General features: G+C 36.0%; 1 protein-coding gene across 14 annotated transcripts in view; it reads left to right on the forward strand.

The window, feature by feature from the left end:
- The window catches only part of MTHFD2L (methylenetetrahydrofolate dehydrogenase (NADP+ dependent) 2 like), a 185017-nt gene that overhangs the window by 21499 nt on the left and 144356 nt on the right, over positions 1–19162 (forward strand). For 3 of the 14 annotated variants that reach the window (XM_032260998.1, XM_032261004.1, XM_032261009.1), the window contains exon 1: positions 4799–6072. The exons of 1 other annotated variant lie outside the window; for it this stretch is intronic. In XM_032260998.1, the coding sequence (XP_032116889.1) occupies positions 5930–6072 (143 nt within the window). In that variant the 5' untranslated portion in view covers positions 4799–5929. Of the gene's footprint in view, positions 1–1832; positions 1937–4791; positions 6073–7887; positions 12164–14280; positions 16991–19162 lie in introns of those variants that run through there. 10 more of the 14 variants (XM_032260999.1, XM_032261010.1, XM_032261001.1 and 7 more) reach the window with 9 other exon arrangements.

Raw genomic sequence — 19162 nt, forward strand, 5'->3', positions numbered from 1 at the left:
CACAGATTTGAGCTCATTAGTCCAGTTTCCATGCTGAACTTGTATCCCAGAAGACTCTATTTCTTAGGTCCCTTTGGTTTTTGGTTTCTAAGTAGGTTTGACAAATGGGAAACAATAGTAAAGTATTGAAGGGTGGGAGAAAGGGAAACCCAGTTTATTTTTCTTCTTATCTTTCTACCGTCTCCCTTGTGGATGTAGCTTCCTCTGATCAATCATTGTTTAGATAGTTCCAGGTCGTGCAAGGCAGCCTTTGCCATGATTCTAGCTCTCATGAGTCTCATCTTCTCAATTCTGATAGCGCCTCTTGCTCGATCTGGCTGTCTCTCCAGATGTAGCCGTTTTAGTGGTTTCCTGCTGTTGGGTTGTTTTATATCCTTTTTGGCTTCTAAGTTCTTCCATTATCTACTTAATTAAATCCCTATGTTAAATTTCCTTTATTTGAAGTACCTACAGTGGTTTCTGTTTCTTTCTAGATTCTGCCTTATACAAACTCAGACATTTATTGATAGGCTGGTGAAAAAATAAATGCCCCCAATTTAATTATATTTAGCAGAAAAAAATGAATGAATTGTAGCTACAAGCAACAAAATAAATATGTTTTGGAAACACAGAGTAAAACGGAAAAAGCAAGTGCTTGAAGACTGCATCCAGCTTAATATCATTTTTTTAAAGCTCAAATAACAAAACAAAAACCAAGCAAGACTAAGCATTATATTGTTAAAAGATATATTTGTGGTTAAATTATTTTTAAATCAAAAGGATTAAACTACAAAATTCAAGACGATGATTGCCTCTGATAAAAAATTTGGGACATAGAAGAAGCAAATAGATTTATTCATTGATATCAATCAATGGTTCTAATTCTTACATTGGGCGGTAGGCTCAGGAATGTTCTTGTTGTTATGCTTCACAATTTGCAAGTGAGTTGTATGTTGTGGTAGATAGAATAATACCAACCTACTCCAACTTTGGTAGTTTTGATGCCAGTTCTAACTGCGGACATGCTGATAATCATTTTGAAACATTTTGTTACAACAATGAATGTTACATAGTGAAAAGATAACTGATAATATAAATGGAACCTCTTAAATCAGATGCTCCAAGCAATGCCATGGACACTGTAATTACCTGAAAGCATATATCTCTGTGGCATAAAAATGCATTGTACTTTTTAAAGCAACTTTCAACATTTTCATTGAAACCCTTGAAATAATCATGGGAGAAAGTTTTTATTCCACATTAGCAACTGGCTTTCTTTCTCTGTAATTTTTAACCATCTCTGATTCAATTAAAATGAATTCAATATTTGTTGAGCAGGTTTTAGAAGCACATTGATAATTAAAAAAGGAAAAAATATATCAGACTTACCTTTTTTGGTCCAGGAGGAAATATTAATAAATATATTAATGACTACAAATAGATCGATAAATAAAACTTGGATAAAGTCCATCTTTAAATAATCTCTCCTGGTACTGATTCTAATATATACCTACCCTGGCTAAATAGACATTTTAAAAAATAGACTTTATTTTTTAGAATGGTTTTAAATTTACAGAAAAATTGAGAAAACAGTACTGAGTTTCCCATATGTTATACATCTAGTTTTTCCTATTATTAACATCTTACATTATATGGTATAATGAATTACTATTGATAAATTACTATTAACAAAAGTTTATACTTTATTCAGATCTTCAATTCTATGTTAGGCCATTTTTCTGTTCCAGGATCCAATCCAAAATACCACATTATATTTAGTTGTCAGGTTTCCCTAGGTTCTTCTTGGTTATGACAGTTTCTTAGGCTTTCTTTGTTTTTGATTGTCTTTACAGTTTTGAGACATGCTCTTCAGGTATATCATGGGATGTCCCTCTATTGAGATTTGTTTTTCTCACGATCAGACTGGAGTTATGGGTTTTGCAGGAAGATTACAGAGGTAAAGTACAATTCTCATCACATTGCATCAAGTCTCCATGCTATCAGCATGATGTATTGGTGTTAATCCTGATCACCTGTCTGAGGTAGTGTTTGTCAAACTTCTCCATAGGTAAGTTACTCTCTTGTCCCATTTCCTAAACTGAAATCTCTGAAAAGAAGTCACTAGGATCAGCTCCCATTTAAGAAGTAAAGAATTCTACTCCTTCTCCTTCAGAGTTCAGTATCTACATAAATTTTAGGAATCCTGGATCATGTTTCTTCTCTCCCCCATTTATTTATTTATTCAATAACATTTATTTATATGAGTCTGGGCTCATGGATATTCATTTTATACTTTGGGTTATAATCTAACACTACTTTATTTTGCTAATTGTTCCAGATTTGGACATTAGGAACCCTTTCAGTTGGCTCCCGTCCCTGACACATCCCCATCAATATGGGATTTATTTGAGTTCCTTACTTTCAAGAATTACATGATGCTCTAGGATCATCTATTTCCACAGCCTAGAATCCACCATTTTTCCAAGGAGTCCTGGTTCCCGTTATTGTAGAATGACATTAGAAACCAAGATCTGGGCTGCAGATGTGCTTATTGGTTTTGGGTGTTGTTTCTTTTAGGCCTTCTCAGCTGGCAAAGCAAATAAATATATGTATGTATACTAATTCCTGAATATTCAAACATCCATGAATATTTCTATATGTAACCATCTGTTTTTATATTAAGCCAAAACTGATGTTCCCAACACTTATCCATTATCATATGGATTATTCTAGCCTCCTCCCATTGCTTATCTGTAAATTGCCACTCCAAAAATGAGGAACCTGGCTCCTATCATCCACTTCCATTTAAATAACTGTTTAATTCCAGTATACATGTATAGCCATATCAGAATTGTTAATGTAAATCAATGACTTTATTAACTACAGCACAGTTCCTGTATGCAGTTTCTTCTGTTGTTAGGCTTTTACCCTTGCAATTCAAAAGTTATTTAGGTCAGCACCTTTTCCCCACCCTTTCCAGTGAGATTGTTTCATATATGTGTAATACAGTAGATTCTCTTGTCACAGCCTTCATTCCTTCCGAAAATCACCAATCTGCTAAATAATATATATTTTTTCCATTCCTCACAGCACATTTATTTCAGTAATTTTGTTATGTCGGTTCTTAGCATGAGCATGTTAAATGATTTTTGTACATATAATCACATCCAGAACAAGTTCTAAAATTTAAATTGTAAACATCCTCATCATAGCAGAAATATTTTATTGGTGAATTAAGTTTTGCTAACTGATCAAATTTGGAAGATAATATAAAAGAATTTCTATGCTAAACTGAGTAATGAGCATTGTTTATTTCATTTCTACAATGTTAAAGTAAGAGGCTCTATTAATTACATTTCTACAATGTTAAATAAAGTAAGAGGCAAACCTGTCCTGAAAGCATGTCAAATTTTAGGTAAAACATTAAAAAGAAACAAATCTGTTAACAAATGAATGTCTGCAATGAACAACATTAGAGTTTTTAAATCTATTATGATAAAAAAATGTAAAGGGTAAATAGTATCTTTGCTGACAAAATAGGACATAGCATGGATGCACTACTTCATTGCCTGAGAAATGCAACAGGAGTAAAGAATATTTCCTTATCACAAATAATTTCCAGGATGATGAACATATTTCTTTTATAAATATTTGTTTAAACAAAACTCCCTCCACTTTTTAATATTGAAAAACCATTCCATGTGATTAAAAAAAAAACACTTTTACACATCTAGATAAAATGTGTAAAATGTTTGTATATAGAACATACAAACAAAATAATATCTTATTTTTCTATGCAAGTGTTGTGGGGAACAAACAGAGCCTTGATTCTGGTAACATTGTAAAAAACATAATTTTCCAATACGAATAATATTTTTAATATGACCTACATTATTTCCCTCTTTGTGTTGTGAAATTTTAAGTTTTAACAAATGTGTAGCGTCATCTGTCTACCATGACAGTATCATACAAAATAGTTTCACTGCCCTAAAACTCTTATGTGCTCCACTATTCAAACCTCTGCCCTGTCTTCTGAACCTGTCAACCTTCTGATCTTTTAACTGTCTCTATAATTTTGCTTCTTATAGAATGCCATATAATAAAAATCATACAGTATGTAGCATTTTCAGACTAGCTTCCTTCATTTTATCAGTATTATTTAAGGTTCATCCATGTATTTTTATGGCTTGGTAGCTTGCTCCTTTTCATTGATTAATAATATCCCATTGTATAAATATTCCAAAATTTGTTTATCTATTGCTTATTTAAGAACACCTTTGTTTCTGGAGAATATGAATAAAGATGCTATAAACATTCATATGACGGTTTATTGCAGACATGTTTTAAAATCGGTTGGGTAAATATATAGGAACATGGTTGCTGGATCACATGGTTAAATGATATTTAGCTTTGTAAGAATCTGCCAATCTGTCTTTCAAAGTGACTGAACCATTTTTTTATTGACCAACAATGAATGAAAGTTCCTGCTGCCAAACATTCTTGCTAGCATTTGGTATTATCAGTTTCTTGGACTTCAGCTGTTCTAATAGGAGTGTATTGGTATCTCATTGTTGTTTTAATTTGTATTTCCTTAGTGATAAATGGTGTTGAATATTTTCCCATATTTTTGACCTCTGTATATCTTCTTTGATGGGTTTCTTCAGAACTTTTGCTCACTTTTAACTGAGTTGCTTGTTCTTTCTTCTTCTTCTTCTTTTTTTCCATTGTTGAGTTTCAAGAGTTCTTTGTATATTTTGGATGTAAGTCCAAAGAAAAATGTTTTGCAAATATTTTCTCCCACACGTGACTTGTTTATTATCTTAACAGTGTCTTTTGCATGGCAGAAGATTACATTGTGTTTTCTTTTATGAATTGTGATTTAGGTGTTGTATCTAAAGTCTCGTTGCCAAACCAAAGGTTTTTTTTTTTCCCCCTATATTTTCTTTTAGGCTGCTTATTTGTGTCAAATGGATTTAGATCAGCCAGGCCAGAGTAGGTAGGGTATCCCATTCTTATTGATATGATTTTAAAGAGCAAGTTTTCTGACAGTCTATGATTTTAAAAAAACAAGTTTTTCTCAGTAAAAGTGCAGCTGTGAAAGAGGTTCTGACTCAACAACGCAGCTGCAGCCTGACCTTGAGAGAAAAGTTGTTTCCTGTTAACTTTGCAACTGTTTTTATCTGTGACTGTGTCTTTTGTGTGTCTGTTTTAATTTGCACAACGAATGGACAATCTAATGTTTTACTTTGTCAGATGGAGCAGATATTTTGCTTCTTCACTACAAACCCACCACACAATGCAGGGTTCTTAACCTGCATCGACTTGATCATAAACTCAGGAAAAGACAGATATTGGTCAGCATTCCCTTCCAAAAGCGAAGATGATAAAGTAGTATAGAAATCCTAAGGTCCAGACCTTCTATGTTCAGCCAGGTTCTGCTCCTTCTCCACACATTTTGTTTTTTTTCCAGCTTCCAAGGAATCTCACAAACGGAGTGGGAAACAGTGAACCTATTACTTCTTTCCTGCTTTAAATCCAATTCCACGTAGTCTCGGAGACTGTTAGGCAGGATCTCCGGCTTGGTGGAAAGTGGGGCGTGCAGCCTAAAGTGATTAGTTTGGAGGCCTTCTCTGTGCCTTCGCTGTGGGAATGCCAGCTGCGTGTCGGCTGGATGCGGGCCGAGCCGCCAGGCCACACGGAGAGCCTTCACAACCTCAGCGGGCGCGGGGGCTTGGGTCCTGGCCCCGCCCCCTGAGGACCCGGCGCCCGCTCAGTCCCACCCCGCCCTGGGATCCGCTCCTGACCCCGCCGCGCGTGCCTCCCGGAACCTGGCTGGCAGGGGCTACTCGCTGCCCCGCCAGGCCGGGTGAGGGCGGAGCCGGGCCTCCAGCCGCGAGGACTGGAGCCGCGGGAGGTGGAGCCCCGGTCCGGAAGCCGGGGATCCGCGGCCATGACTGTGCCGGCCCGTGGCTTCTCGTTGCTCCGCGGCCGCCTGGGCCGAGTGCCGGCGCTGGGCCGGAGCACAGCACCCCCCGTGAGAGCCCCGGGAGGGCCCAGGAGCGCGTTCCGGGGCTTTCGGAGCAGCGGTGTGAGGTACGAGGGCTGCGGGCTCGGGGTGCTGAGCCGCTGGCGGTGCGAGGGCAGCGGGGGCGCGGGCGGCGCTCGCGCGCGTGGGGCCGAAGGCTCGTGGGCGGCCGCGCGGCGGGCTGGGTGGAGGAGCGCCTTGGCTGTGAGGTGGCCTTGCCGGCCTCGCGGGTGAGTCGCAGTTGCCTCCGCTTGGGGAGCGAAAACGTGCTCTGCTCTGGGCTCTGGCACCAGAACGTTCCATCTTTGCAGCAGGTGCAATTGAGTGTTTTAGGAAGACATTTGAGGCACTAAGAAAAGATACCATAAAAACACGTGGTCTGCTTGGTCAAACATTTGTTTTTACGTTGCTTATTGTAGTGTTTCGTAAGTAAAGGAGTAGGCGTTGTCCAGATGGCTTACTAATGTTTGCGTTTCTGAATTCCTTTGTTAATGGTTTTGTCAAGGTCTTTTCCAACTCTAAATTATGTATGGTTTCACAAAACCAGAGACCAATCCCAATTTCTCAGTCTTTTCATGTATGGCTCTCCCTAAACCTCTGTAAAGTGATGAGACTTACATTCATTACATCTCTTTGGACTTGGTTGCTGGTAAGAACCATGAAAATACAAAAGGATACGCACCCTTCTGTCTTCTACTTTACTTGTCTTACTTGCAAAATCCATCTTAACAAGATGAAAATATATTTTCTTGACCCAGAGCCTGTCAGTCCAGAAGAGCCTCTGTTTTTAAACTTTCAAGGCTTCCAGAAATGCGCTTTCATTGCCGTTTTACGTCCAAAGATTTTGTCTCACTCGAGTTTTTGTATCCCCCGGTGCCCAGGACAATCCCTAGAACAAAACAATGATTGGTAACATGGAAACGTAGATACTGTTTATTTAATTTAAATCAATTAACTCCCTATTGTGTACATTTAGATCTTAGTCTTGAGTAACTGAATTTAAAAATTACTTTCTATAGGATGTGCTTGGATATAGTTTCTAGTGACTAGGTCTTCCACGAGGATATGTGAGAACGTAACAGTGAATCAGAGTTGTTTTGTAAGCGGTAGTGCTGTGCATAAGAATGTGCCACTTGCTTTGGAACTACCAGCTAGCTTTACTCCCTAGGAAAAGCAGATTCTGTAGAATTCTATTTGTATGAAAGAATTGAGGGAATTATTTGCTGTCACTCTAAATACTTGTTTGTATCATTATTCTCTGAATGTCAGTTGTGTTAGGGCTGCTTTTCAGGTTGAGGATAACCTGTTTCAAATAGTACAACTTGATTAATTTCCCTTTGTCAGCTTACTGTAAACAACTCTTATCTTTCCATTTTCTCCATGACCTGCATACATTGAGTGAAAGTCATTACAAATAACAGTTACAACCCCAAAATGTGGTTGTAGCCACTTGCTTCGTACACAAACACACACACGTGCACGTGCACACACACACACATACCCCAACTCATGGAGAATTCAGAACTTTTAAGTTATACTTAACAACCTTTTCATAATTTAAAACAGTTGAGTGCAAAGGTTTTGGAAAGCTATTATCCATATGCACAGTAAGAGTTATTAATTTCAGCCCAGCTGGTTTCAGTCCCACTAGATGCAGATTATAATTATAAAAATAAATAATCTATTTTAATAGTTTTTATTTTTTACAGATACTAGGCAAGTTAAGATAAGGCAGGGGTTTTGATGCCCTCTTTACGCTGAATACCATCTCTGAAGGTGAAGTTGGCCCCAAGGTTGAGAAACACCTGTGGACTGGTGGGTCTCGGGTGGGGAGGAATTCGGACAGTGTGTTGATGCTTATTGGTGTCTCTTTTCTCTTCTAGGACCAGCAGAGAGAAGAGATTCCATCTTCCAGAGGTTGCCACTGTCTGCCTCCCCACTTGACCCCATCCACAGTCATCTTTTTTATATATATAGTGACACATTAGCTGTCTACTTCTTCATAGTTAATGTGGTTTAAGTCTGACATCATTTCTTTTCCATGAAATTTACACCTTAGTGTTATTCTCACTGAAAATTGCCTTTGAGTTTGAGAAACCCTTATCCCAGTGATACCGTTTTAAATTAACAGATTTATTGCCATTTATGAACTACGTAGAGCCTTAATTGAAAAAGTATCTCTGATTATTTTTTCATATTTTGGCTACATATCTATAATAATGGAACATTATAAGTACTTTTTAGTGGAGGATTTTTAAAGTAGAATTTCAATAAATAACGTTTGCTGGAGTTTGCAGGTTACAACATCTTGAAGTATTATTTAACATTTTTCTCTCAATGATTTTTCCTTTAAAATTTGCAATGAATTTGTTTTCCCGTTTATGCATGAGAACTTAGGTCTTCTTAATTGGGAGAAATTAAAGTAATAAATAAGCCCTTCTAATTCTCGCAGCTGTTTCTTGAAATGAATTACCTATCCAGGCAAAAGATTAAAAATTTTTTAAAAAGTCTTTGTAATTAAAGTTTTCCCATTTTGTTGTGGTGTGTAAGGATTTTACAAATCGAAATATCCTTGGTTAAAAGACATCACATGAGTTTGTGCCCAGTGCTTTTTAGTCTGAGGAGCCTGGTAGCATCCCATCCCATTTGAGTGGGAAGGTTATAGACCTTGCACATTAATGCCATGCTCAAAGCAGATTTGCAGATATTCTGCAACAGAGGGACTTTCGCAAACCCTGCTTTGGTTTATTCTACCTGAACTACTTATTTTAATTAACTAAATGGCTATCCCAAACATTCCATTTTTATCCTGTTGCTCAGTGAATCCTCAAATTGTTAATTTGGTAGACTCTCTTTTTTCTCCTCATACTATTATTCTTTTAGCTTTAAAAATAATGTATACTGCCTACAGGTCCTTATGGAAGTTTCACCTTTCATTGTGTCTCCCTGGAAGCAACTTTATAATTTTTGCACCTGGACCATGTTTTTGGAACTAGTAAAAGACACTTATTTGTGTTAAGTATTCATGTCTTTTACCATAGGTAGTTGAGTTTAATAATAAAAAAGAGATACAATTTTATCAGTGACAATGTTCATTTTTCTTCAGACTCTTCCCTCTAGTACTTACTCTGTATTTCTATTTCTTCTGAAGACTAGGAAAGGCAGTTTCTCAAAATCATATTCTATTTAGTTGGCAAACGTGATAATGTGGTGGTGGTCCTATCTTCCTTCCTATTCTACTGAAAATGAGAAAATAATTGCTATCTGGCTACAATTTTGATTTCTAAGAAGTTCTCGTGTTATTTTAAATTCAGAAACTACATATTTCAACATTTGATCTGTCATATCTTTAAGTTTTATTTTCTGTGTTCCAGCTGTTCAGAGATAATATGTTTTAGTATCTCTAAAATCAATCAAGATTTTTGACAAAAATAGATCAGTAGATGAAAAAGATAGACTAATATTAATTTTAGATCTTGTTAGTTAAAATTACCCAAATCTTTGTTTTTCAAATGCCTTATTCTTTCATGTTAATATTCTGATGGGAGGATGAAAACAGCAGAAAGGAGCAACACCAGATGATCTTTTCATGGGCACATACTCTTTCAATGAATCCCATGGAGCTCAATGAAATTACAGTTTGGCTTACAGATAATTAAGTTGTGGAAGGAGGTTTAGGAGAGGAGCTTATGTGAAATTTGAACTGTAAATAAGTATACTAAATTGAAGAAATGATTAGTAATAAATGAGATTTGCTTTTAAGAAATTCAGTTGGGACCTGAGAAAACATTTTGTGTGCAAGGTAGAAAACTTTATGGTCACAATAGAACACAATCTGAACCTAAATTAACAGTAGTGTTGAAGAATTCAGGGCGGGATATTATCCAGGAAGGCTTAGCCAGCTGCTCCACTTAACATTACATCATAAGTAGTTTCTGTGTTGCTATTGTTTTTATTAGATTTCAATGACTGCATCATACTACATTAAATCAATTGGCCTTAACTTACCTAACCATCTTGCTGCTTTTTAATGTTTAGTTCTTAGAAAACATGTAATAATTTACTCTCAGATTGAGGTCATGTTCTTGTCAACCTCATACCAACCAGGTTTGCTCACTTAGTCATATGAACCGTACATAAGGTTTCTATAATTAGTCTCATTAGAGTGTCCCTAGATCTAAAGACTATCTAAAGATTCATAATTCTAAAGTGAGTGTATGTGTATACAACACGTTGTCTCCCTAGCTTCCCCCCCCCCATTTGTGATTAACTGCAATGAATACCATCATGCTTTTAAGGAATTCAGTTGTATTGTTGAAAAATACATTTTTATTAATATCTAAGGAGCTCTTAGTGTTAAGCACTTTGCTGAGATTTTTCACTTACATTATATCCTTTGATCCTTACAACAACTAAATGAAGTAAACACTATTACTATTCCCAGTTAACAGATTGAGAAATTGAGGCTTAGAGAAATTAAACTTGTCCAAGTTGGCATAGTAAATAAATGGTGAAGACAAGGCGTGAACCCACATGATCTCTCCAGTGTTCTTCTCTACAAACAGCTTATAATTATTTACTTATCTCACTTTTGCTTTTTCTTGTTTTTGAAAACATTTATTAACATTAAATCTCATAGAACTTTTGTGAATCTAGAAAGCTAATTTTACATGTAAATTTTAGAAATTATTTTGTTAGATTCCCTCAGAGATGTTCTTAACTCGGACCTTATGTATAGAATTCAGGGGATCCATAAACATGGATGGGAGGTTACTAACATCTAATAAATTTAGCATTTTTTTTCAGTTGTCAATGTTGGCAACAAACATAGTATCAGCAGTACATGTGACTTGCTAATATAAATCACAAATATTTCAGTATCACAAAGTTGAGGCAGATACCACAAAACATCAACTGTACATCACTATTTTGATATTGTAGTTAGACCTACCACTAGATCCTGTTATTTCATACTTTTTTTTTAAAAAAAAGCATTTGATAGTATTTCAGTAAAACTGGTTTTCCTTGTAATCTGTAATTTATATTGAATGTTTAAAAGGATTGTTCTGAGGAGTCCATGGGTTTCAACAGACAGGCCAAGAGCTTTTGCAGCACAAAGCTTAGCATCTATGCTTCTTTCCGACAAAGTTAGTTTGAAAATGCATGGATATGTTTAATACTACAGAGTCAGAAAGAGTTAACTAGTTAAAAAACTGAATATCAAGAAGAGTCATACATAAGGAAAATGAGTTATTTTACTTTTTATTGATTTGCAAATGTAATTTCTAGTAAAATTACTTCAAGATGTGAATAGGGTACTTGGGGTGTGAAACAAATTGTTTTAAGGAGGCCATAAACTTAGCACTTATATGTATTCATTTATTTTAGCAGTGCACCTCAAAAGACTCGCTATACTGGTGATTTGTTTTATTCTTTATGGAATTTTGTCCTGGTTTCTTTGGGTTTCATTTCTGTTGTACAAACTCAAGATATCCAAGGTATACCCCAAGATATAAAGCAATTAAACTGTATGTTAGGGCCTGGGGAGAGCTTGGAATTGTTAATCATCATATTAGGATTTTTCATCTTTATGGATCCCAAAATAGTTCATTAAGCTCTAGTTGAAGCTGTGAATAAAGATGAGATTGAAACTAAGATGTAGATTTGTGAAGTATACAAATTAAATAAACTACTGATCTTGACTAGGTTTTATTTGTTGTTGCATTACTATTTTGTGGAGGAGTACTTTGATACATGGTAATAATCCCCGCCTTGTTACTTTGCTCTACTTTATTAAGTACATCATTTGGTTCTAGTAAGCGTAGATTAAGGTGGTTAGTTTATTTTCTGGAAGTACAGGTAAACAAATCCATGGAAAGAGCACTAAGTACTAAAGATTTTCTGCTCTTATAATGCTCCTGGTTATCTGAATATGTCATCATCTGTTATTTAGAAACTAGGAGAGAGAGCCACTTTTACGAACCAGCCAATGAACTTTTAGCCAGATTCTCTTATGTAATGTGAGGTTAACAAAAGAGTATTCCTATTATCTAGATGAAGAAATTGCATGCCTTTGAGAGCAGCTAAGTGACTTGCCTAACTTTATAATTGCTACTAATGGTGACCCAGAGCTCTGATGCTCAGGACTTCTGATTTCAGGTGAGTAATTTATACTTCATAGTGCTGCCCTGCTACTCACTAGCCACCACCTCCCTTTAATTTGTGCTTCCTGATGAAGCCACATTTAGTTACTAGCCCAGAAATAGGCTATTGGAAGGGAGCGCTCCTTTTCCTGCCTTCTTTGGGGGAAGGTTGTTTCTGCCTTTGTAGAAAACATCACCTGAGCAAGTAATAACAGGGCACATCATGTAAACAGTATCTAAGGGGTCAAATGGATTTCATTTTTGATAAACATTAATGGCAAGTTCAATTTATAATTTTTTTGACCAAACTAGTACCTGCTTTAGAGTAAAAAGGGGCATGAATGTAATGAAAATGATATATTTGGAATATTTATTGGCTTACAAATATATTAGTGAACCTATAAAATTTTCATTCAAACCATTTTCAAAATTAACATTTTAAAGATAATTTATATCCTGATATGTTAAAACAAAATAAAAATTTATATTACATGAATATTCAGCATGAATAATTATTCTTGGTGCATATTCACATACTTGAATCAGCTTCTTAGCTTTATCTCTTAACACCTTGATACTGATAGTTTTCTGAAAAAAGTTAATAAGATCTTATGTTTAATTTTTTTTTTTTTGAGATGGAGTCTTACTCTGTCGCCCAGGCTGGAGTGCAAGTGCTGCCATCTTGGCTCACTGCAACCTCCGCCTCCCAGGTTCAAGCCATTCTCCTGCCTCAGCCTCCTAAGTAGCTGGGACTACAGATATGTGCCACCATACCTGGCTAATTTTTGCATTTTTAGTAGAGACAGGGTTTCACTATTTTGGTCAGGCTGGTCTTGAACTCCTGACCTTGTGATCCGTCCACCTCAGCCTCCCAAAGTACTGGGATTACAGGCGTGAGCTACCGCGCCCAGCCCTTATGCTTAATTTTAAAATTAAATTTTCTGCAACTTTCTTAACAGTTCCAAATTGAAACTTTGCTTTAGATAATCATTATTTTAGTTTTAAAGTTACTGTCTCTATAGATACTGAAGTACCATGTAAACTCTGCTAAATGGAATACTCTTAATTCTACTTTTTTTTCCACATTGAAATGGGAAGGTGTTTTAGCCTAAATATTTTCACAGGTGCTATCTTTGTGTATCTTTTCAAAGTACTTTTCTGTGATGAATACTTAGATAAAAGTCATCAAATAAGTTGTTTTTGTGTATGATTTTAAAAATAGTTTGCCAAATTTAGATATAGGAACATTAAAGTTTTTCTCAATTATATTCCATTATGTTACAAAAGAGTAATTTATTCAATGAAATTTTATTCAACAAAAAATATGAGCTCCATCGAGTCTTCTCAGAAATTGGACTATTTAAAATTATGAGTATAGATGTATTTATTTACTATTTCTGCTGTACACAAAGTTCCACAAACTAGGTGGCTTGAAACAGCAGAAATCTGTTCTCACACTTCTGGAGGCTAGAAGTCTGAAACAAAGTAATTATAGGCACATGGTCTGTCAACTAGCTTCTGGTTATTGCCAGCAGTACTTGATGTTCCTAAGGAGTTTGCAGCTGCATAACTCCAGTCTTTGTCTCTCTTGTCACATGGTTGTCTTCCCTCTGAGATTTCACTTCCCGTCTGTGTGTATGTGTGTCTCTGTGTCTCTTCTCTTATAAGGGTAGAAATCAAAATTACCTGTGCATTGTTTGAGCTATCATTTTTTTAATTAGTTTTTAATTAGTTCCCTTCTTCCCTTCCTTTTGAAGAGATAACGTTTCTATTTGTAAGCTTTGGTTTCACTGATTACAGTTCACTAAAAACTTTAAATCTGAATGTGCCTCTACCCCCGTTTGATCTACTTGTTGAATATGTTGATTAATTATTTCCAACAACTTTTGAAAAACAGGCAACAGTATTGCCCTTCCCAGTGCCAAGCCAGCCCCCACAGACACAGTCTGTAGGCCAATCCTTATAGACCTAGGCTCTAGGCCTGTACTAATGCCAGAGCAGCACCCAGAGATTCCAGTTTAGCTTCTGCAGACTTAGGCATCAGGTACAAACTCATGGACCCACACTCTAAGCCTACCCCAGTACCAGGTCAGCCTCCATGAATTCAGGTCCAAGCCTATCCCCAGGGACCCCAGAGTGTTTCACAAGCTGAGACTTCAGGAATGTGTGTGACAGACGTGGCAAGGTAGTTGGAGGGGTGAGAAAAAGGAGCGTTTCAGGCAGAGGGAATATTGTATGTGAAGGCCCAGAGAGAACATGGTACAGTTCATGAATTAAAATATGACTGGCGTGTACTGTGGGACTCACTGATCACAGTGTTCTTCATCAGTGAGGTTAAAGTAGCTCATGCAGAAGTTTGTAAGCCATAGGGAATTTGGATTTTAGTTAAAATTATTCCCCCAATTTCTCAGTTCAAAAATTTTGGAGTCGTGTTTGCCTAATGTCTTTTTTTTTTTTTTTCCATATCATACACCCAATCTCAGTAAATCCCAATGGTTTCACTCTCAAAATAGATTCAGAATCAGACTACTTAGCACCTCCACTGCTACCCGGTTGACTAACTCCCCATTGTCTGTTGCCTGTTATACGACACTAGCTTTTTAGCTGGAGTCTCCACTTCTACTCTTGATCTCACAGAGTTTATCCTCCATATTTTCACCAGTTACTTTAAAAATGAAAGTCATGTCAGAATCTCTAAAGGGCTTTCTATCTCACTCACAATAAAAGCCAACATCCTTTCCAAGGCCTGCAGGGCCTTATATAATCTGATGTCCCACTACTTCTCTGACTTCATGTCTTATCCTGGTTCCCTTGGTCTTTTCACTGTAGCCATTGGCCTCTTGCTATTCCTCAAAGATTTCAGGTATGCTCTTTGCTCAAGGCCCCCATACTTGCTGTTTTCTTCCCTTGGCCTATAATGCTTTTCTCTCAGAAATCTACATGATTTATTTGATTTCCTTCATTTTTGCTCACATGTCAACTGATTTATCAGGGAAGTGATACCTTAACCCACCTATATAAAATAATTCTGGCTTTCAGAGAAGTCCTTTCTCTGCCTCAAGTCACACATGATATACTAAATACTTGCTGTTTTTCAATTTACTTATATCTTCTACTAGAATATAGTTTCCATAAAAGTAGGCAATTGTTTTGTGCCCTATTATTTATATTCCCATTGCCTAAAATAGTTCTATGCACATGGGAGACTTTCAATATGTATTTATTCAGTTAATAAACAATGAGCATGTGGTGGGGAGTGACATAATTAAACAACAATTACTCTGGCTGCAGTATGGAAAATGCATTAGAGGAGATCAAGACAACAAGAGAAGAATTTTAGGAGCTGTGTTATTCAGTGGCTGAACATTTGAGTTGTTGCTGCTATTTAACTTTTTTAGCTTTTCAACAATTTTCATGTTCAAAAATCTCATTTGTTTATGCACTAAAGTAATGAGAATGTGTGAGTTGACTAGTTTTTCCAGCACTAGTTGAACCAATACAGGCACTCTCCCATTGAACCTGCATTAATTTCAGGTTGCTTCATTTTGCCTCTTGTAGTGACTCCTACGGAGCCTAGGCTTGCTGAATCTCTGCAGTGACTGAGAGAGTCAATTGGAGGGGCCAGTTGCTACTGAAAATGCTCACAGACATAATTCCGAATTTACCCGTAAACACCAGCTAGCCAGAGTGTATCACTGCTATAATTAGTTAGCAAGCCAACTTAGCACCTCAGTGCTATAATTTGAGGTAAACCCTGAAGAGTCTTAGACCTGGGTATACAAGGTACAGTTAAGTTTAATCTATATACAGTTTGTCTCCTTGAAGTCTGGGAATCAGTTTATGCTATTGGTCTTCTCTGACACTCTCCAGGTCACACAGGTTTGTACTATCTAGGTCATAATTAGCCTGAATTATATTCAGTGATTGCCAGCTTCACAGTGGCATGTGAACAAACTATTATGTTTAATAGCGAGTGAATCAATCAATAATATGTCAGCAGTAGCATCGCTACTCACGCTATAAAATGCAGGACAAAGTTCAGATGTTGTTATATTTTAAAATAAAATGTATATTGCTTACTATGTTAGGTGACTTCTAGTTTTTTTTTTTTATTAAATAGATAAATCTGCTTCTATAATAATGTTCTACCCTAAGAAAATATTGCTGACACAAATTGATTTATGGAAAGTATTTTTTTTTTTTGCTACTACTTATAAATGAGTCATGGTGGAATATGTTTGTATCTGCAGTTAATAGTATTTGCTAATATACAAGGTCCTTATTATATTAGTGCCAAAAGGCTACTTAAGTGAATTCATAAAACATCCTCACCAGAAATTCATAGGAAACAGTGAGTTTGTTACTTCCCTTTGAAAAATAAAAACCTTACAAGTTATATTTTATTTTAACTTGTTTATAATTATATACAAATTATTGGAAGGTACAAAGCACAAACTACAAAAAATCTCTCAGGGAATAATAGATAACCTGAATATCTCTCTAGAGAGAATTTAAGTTTGTAGGTTTAAACCTTCTCCAAAAGAAAACACCAGAATCAGATAGCTTCATGGGTGAATCCTACCAAACATTTAAGAAAGAAAAAAATGCCAGTTCTTTACACACTCTTCTGGAAATTTGAAGAGGATAGCATTCTTCCTAACTCATTCTATGAAGCCAGCATCATCCTGGTATCAAAGCTACATGATAACATTGTAAGAAAAGAAAACTACAAACACCTATGCATATAGATGCAACAATTTTAACAAAATTTCAGATGAAATCCACAATTTCTGGAAAGGTTAGGTACATAATGACCAAGTGGGATGTATCCCAGGAATGCAAGATTGGTTTGACATTTGAAAATTAATCAATTACCATATTAACAGACTAACATCCGAGGAAACCTTATGATCATTACAATAGACATAAACAACATTTGGCAATATCCTCATACAAATTCTAACCAAACTAAAAATAGACATCAATCATACAACTGAATGCATAACTTGGACCCATAAAACATCTAGAATAAAACACTGGAGAAAACCTTTGTGACCTTGAGTTAGGCAAAGATTTCTTTTATACAACACTGAAAACATTGTCCATAAAAGGAAAAATTGATAAATTGGAGTACATTAAAATTAACTGTTCTAAAAATGCAAGAGAATGAAAAGGCAAAGCACAGACTGGGAGACAATATTTCAAATCCCATATTTGATAAAGGACTTGAATATAGGATATACAAAGAACTTTAAAAATTCAAAATAGGAAACAATATACTAAATAATGGGCAACAACTCTAATTATTTAATTCACCAAAGAAGATTGCAGATGGTAAATAAACATAGGAAAAGATGTTCAACATCAGTATTCATTAAGAGAATGGAAATTTAAAGCACGATGACATACCACCATGTGTCCACTAAAATGTCAAAAGTTTTAAAACCTGACCATCCCAAGTGATGACAAGAATATAGAGCAACCAGAACTGATACACTGTTTGAAGGAATGCAAAGCAGTACAGTGTCTTTGTAAAAGAGCCTAACAGTTTTTAGCATATTTAAACATACACTTACAATATGACCTGACCATTCCACTTTGAGCTATTTGCTCAAAATAAATTAAAGCAGCCAGGAGTGGTGGCTCACACTTGTAATCCCAGCGTTTTGGGAGTCTGAGAGGGGCAGATCACTTGTGGCCAGGAGTTTGAGACCAGCCTGGCTAACATGGCAAAACCCTGTCTCTACTAAATGTATAAGAATTAACCAGGCATGGTGGCATATCCCTGTAATTCCAGCTACTTGGGAGGCTGAAGCATGAGAATCACTTGAACTCGGGAAGCGGAGATTGCAGTGAGCAGAGATCCTGTCACTGAACTCCAACCTGGGTGATAGGGTGAGACTGTGTCCCCCACCATCCCCAAATATATTAAAGCATATGTGTATAAAACATATGTTTGTAACAGCTGTATTTTTTATGATCAGAAACTGGAAAGAACCCAAGTATCCATTAATAATTATAATTGAATGAATAAACAAATATTGCTATATCCATACAGTGTAATAGTACTCAGCGATCAGAAAGAAATGAACCGTTCAAACATGCAACAACATGAAATTAATTTAAAAATAATTATGCTGAGTGGAAGTAGCTGGCTAAAAAAGAGCATGTACTATTTGATTAAATTTTTATAAAATTCTTGATGATACAGACTAATATAAAGCAAACAAAAGAGATAATTGGTTGCCTGGAATGGTCAGTGGAGGAGTGGAATCTGGCAGACACAGGTGGAATGGTGAAATTTTAAAGGTGCACCTGGAAAGTTTTGTGAATGATAGACATGTTCATTGTGTTGAGTATAGTGATGATTTCTTAGGTATATACAAATATTAAAACTTATCAAATTGTATACTTTAAATATGTCATTTTTATGTAACAATTATACTGAATAAATCTTATTACAGAAATAAGACAGCAGAACAAGATCGATATATTGAATCCATCATCACATTTAATGTCTTGAAAGCTACTAAAATTTTAATGAATCGTAGACAAAATTAGAATTAAAAGTAGAGTTCACTTAGAATGTCTAGTTCTGAGTGTATTGTGTGACCAGTTTGCTCATTTACTCATAAATTATGATTGTTATTAGAATACACTTTTATGTTCAATTAAAGTGTTTTTCAAATGTGGTCATACACAAGAATCACCTGTAGAAAATTATTAGATATGCAGATTTCCAGATTTCAGCCACCCCCCTCCCCAACCCCCAGGAATTCTGAATTGTAGATGTGGTTGTGGGGTCTCGGAGTCTGCAAGTTCAGGCAGTTTTTGATGTGTATATCCATAGGCCACATTTGGAATTGCTTCTTAGCAGAACATTGTTTACATCAAAATTGCATGAACTGAGATAAATGCTATGGACAACTGGTGCCATGCTATAATGGTGTATTTTTGATCTGATTCTACCTATATGTCCACACACCTACTAGATAGAGCAGTTGACTTCTTTGGA

Source organism: Sapajus apella, unplaced genomic scaffold (assembly GCF_009761245.1).
Source record: "Sapajus apella isolate SASKATOON/1434 unplaced genomic scaffold, GSC_monkey_1.0 scaffold121, whole genome shotgun sequence".
Classification (NCBI taxonomy): domain Eukaryota; kingdom Metazoa; phylum Chordata; class Mammalia; order Primates; family Cebidae; genus Sapajus; species Sapajus apella.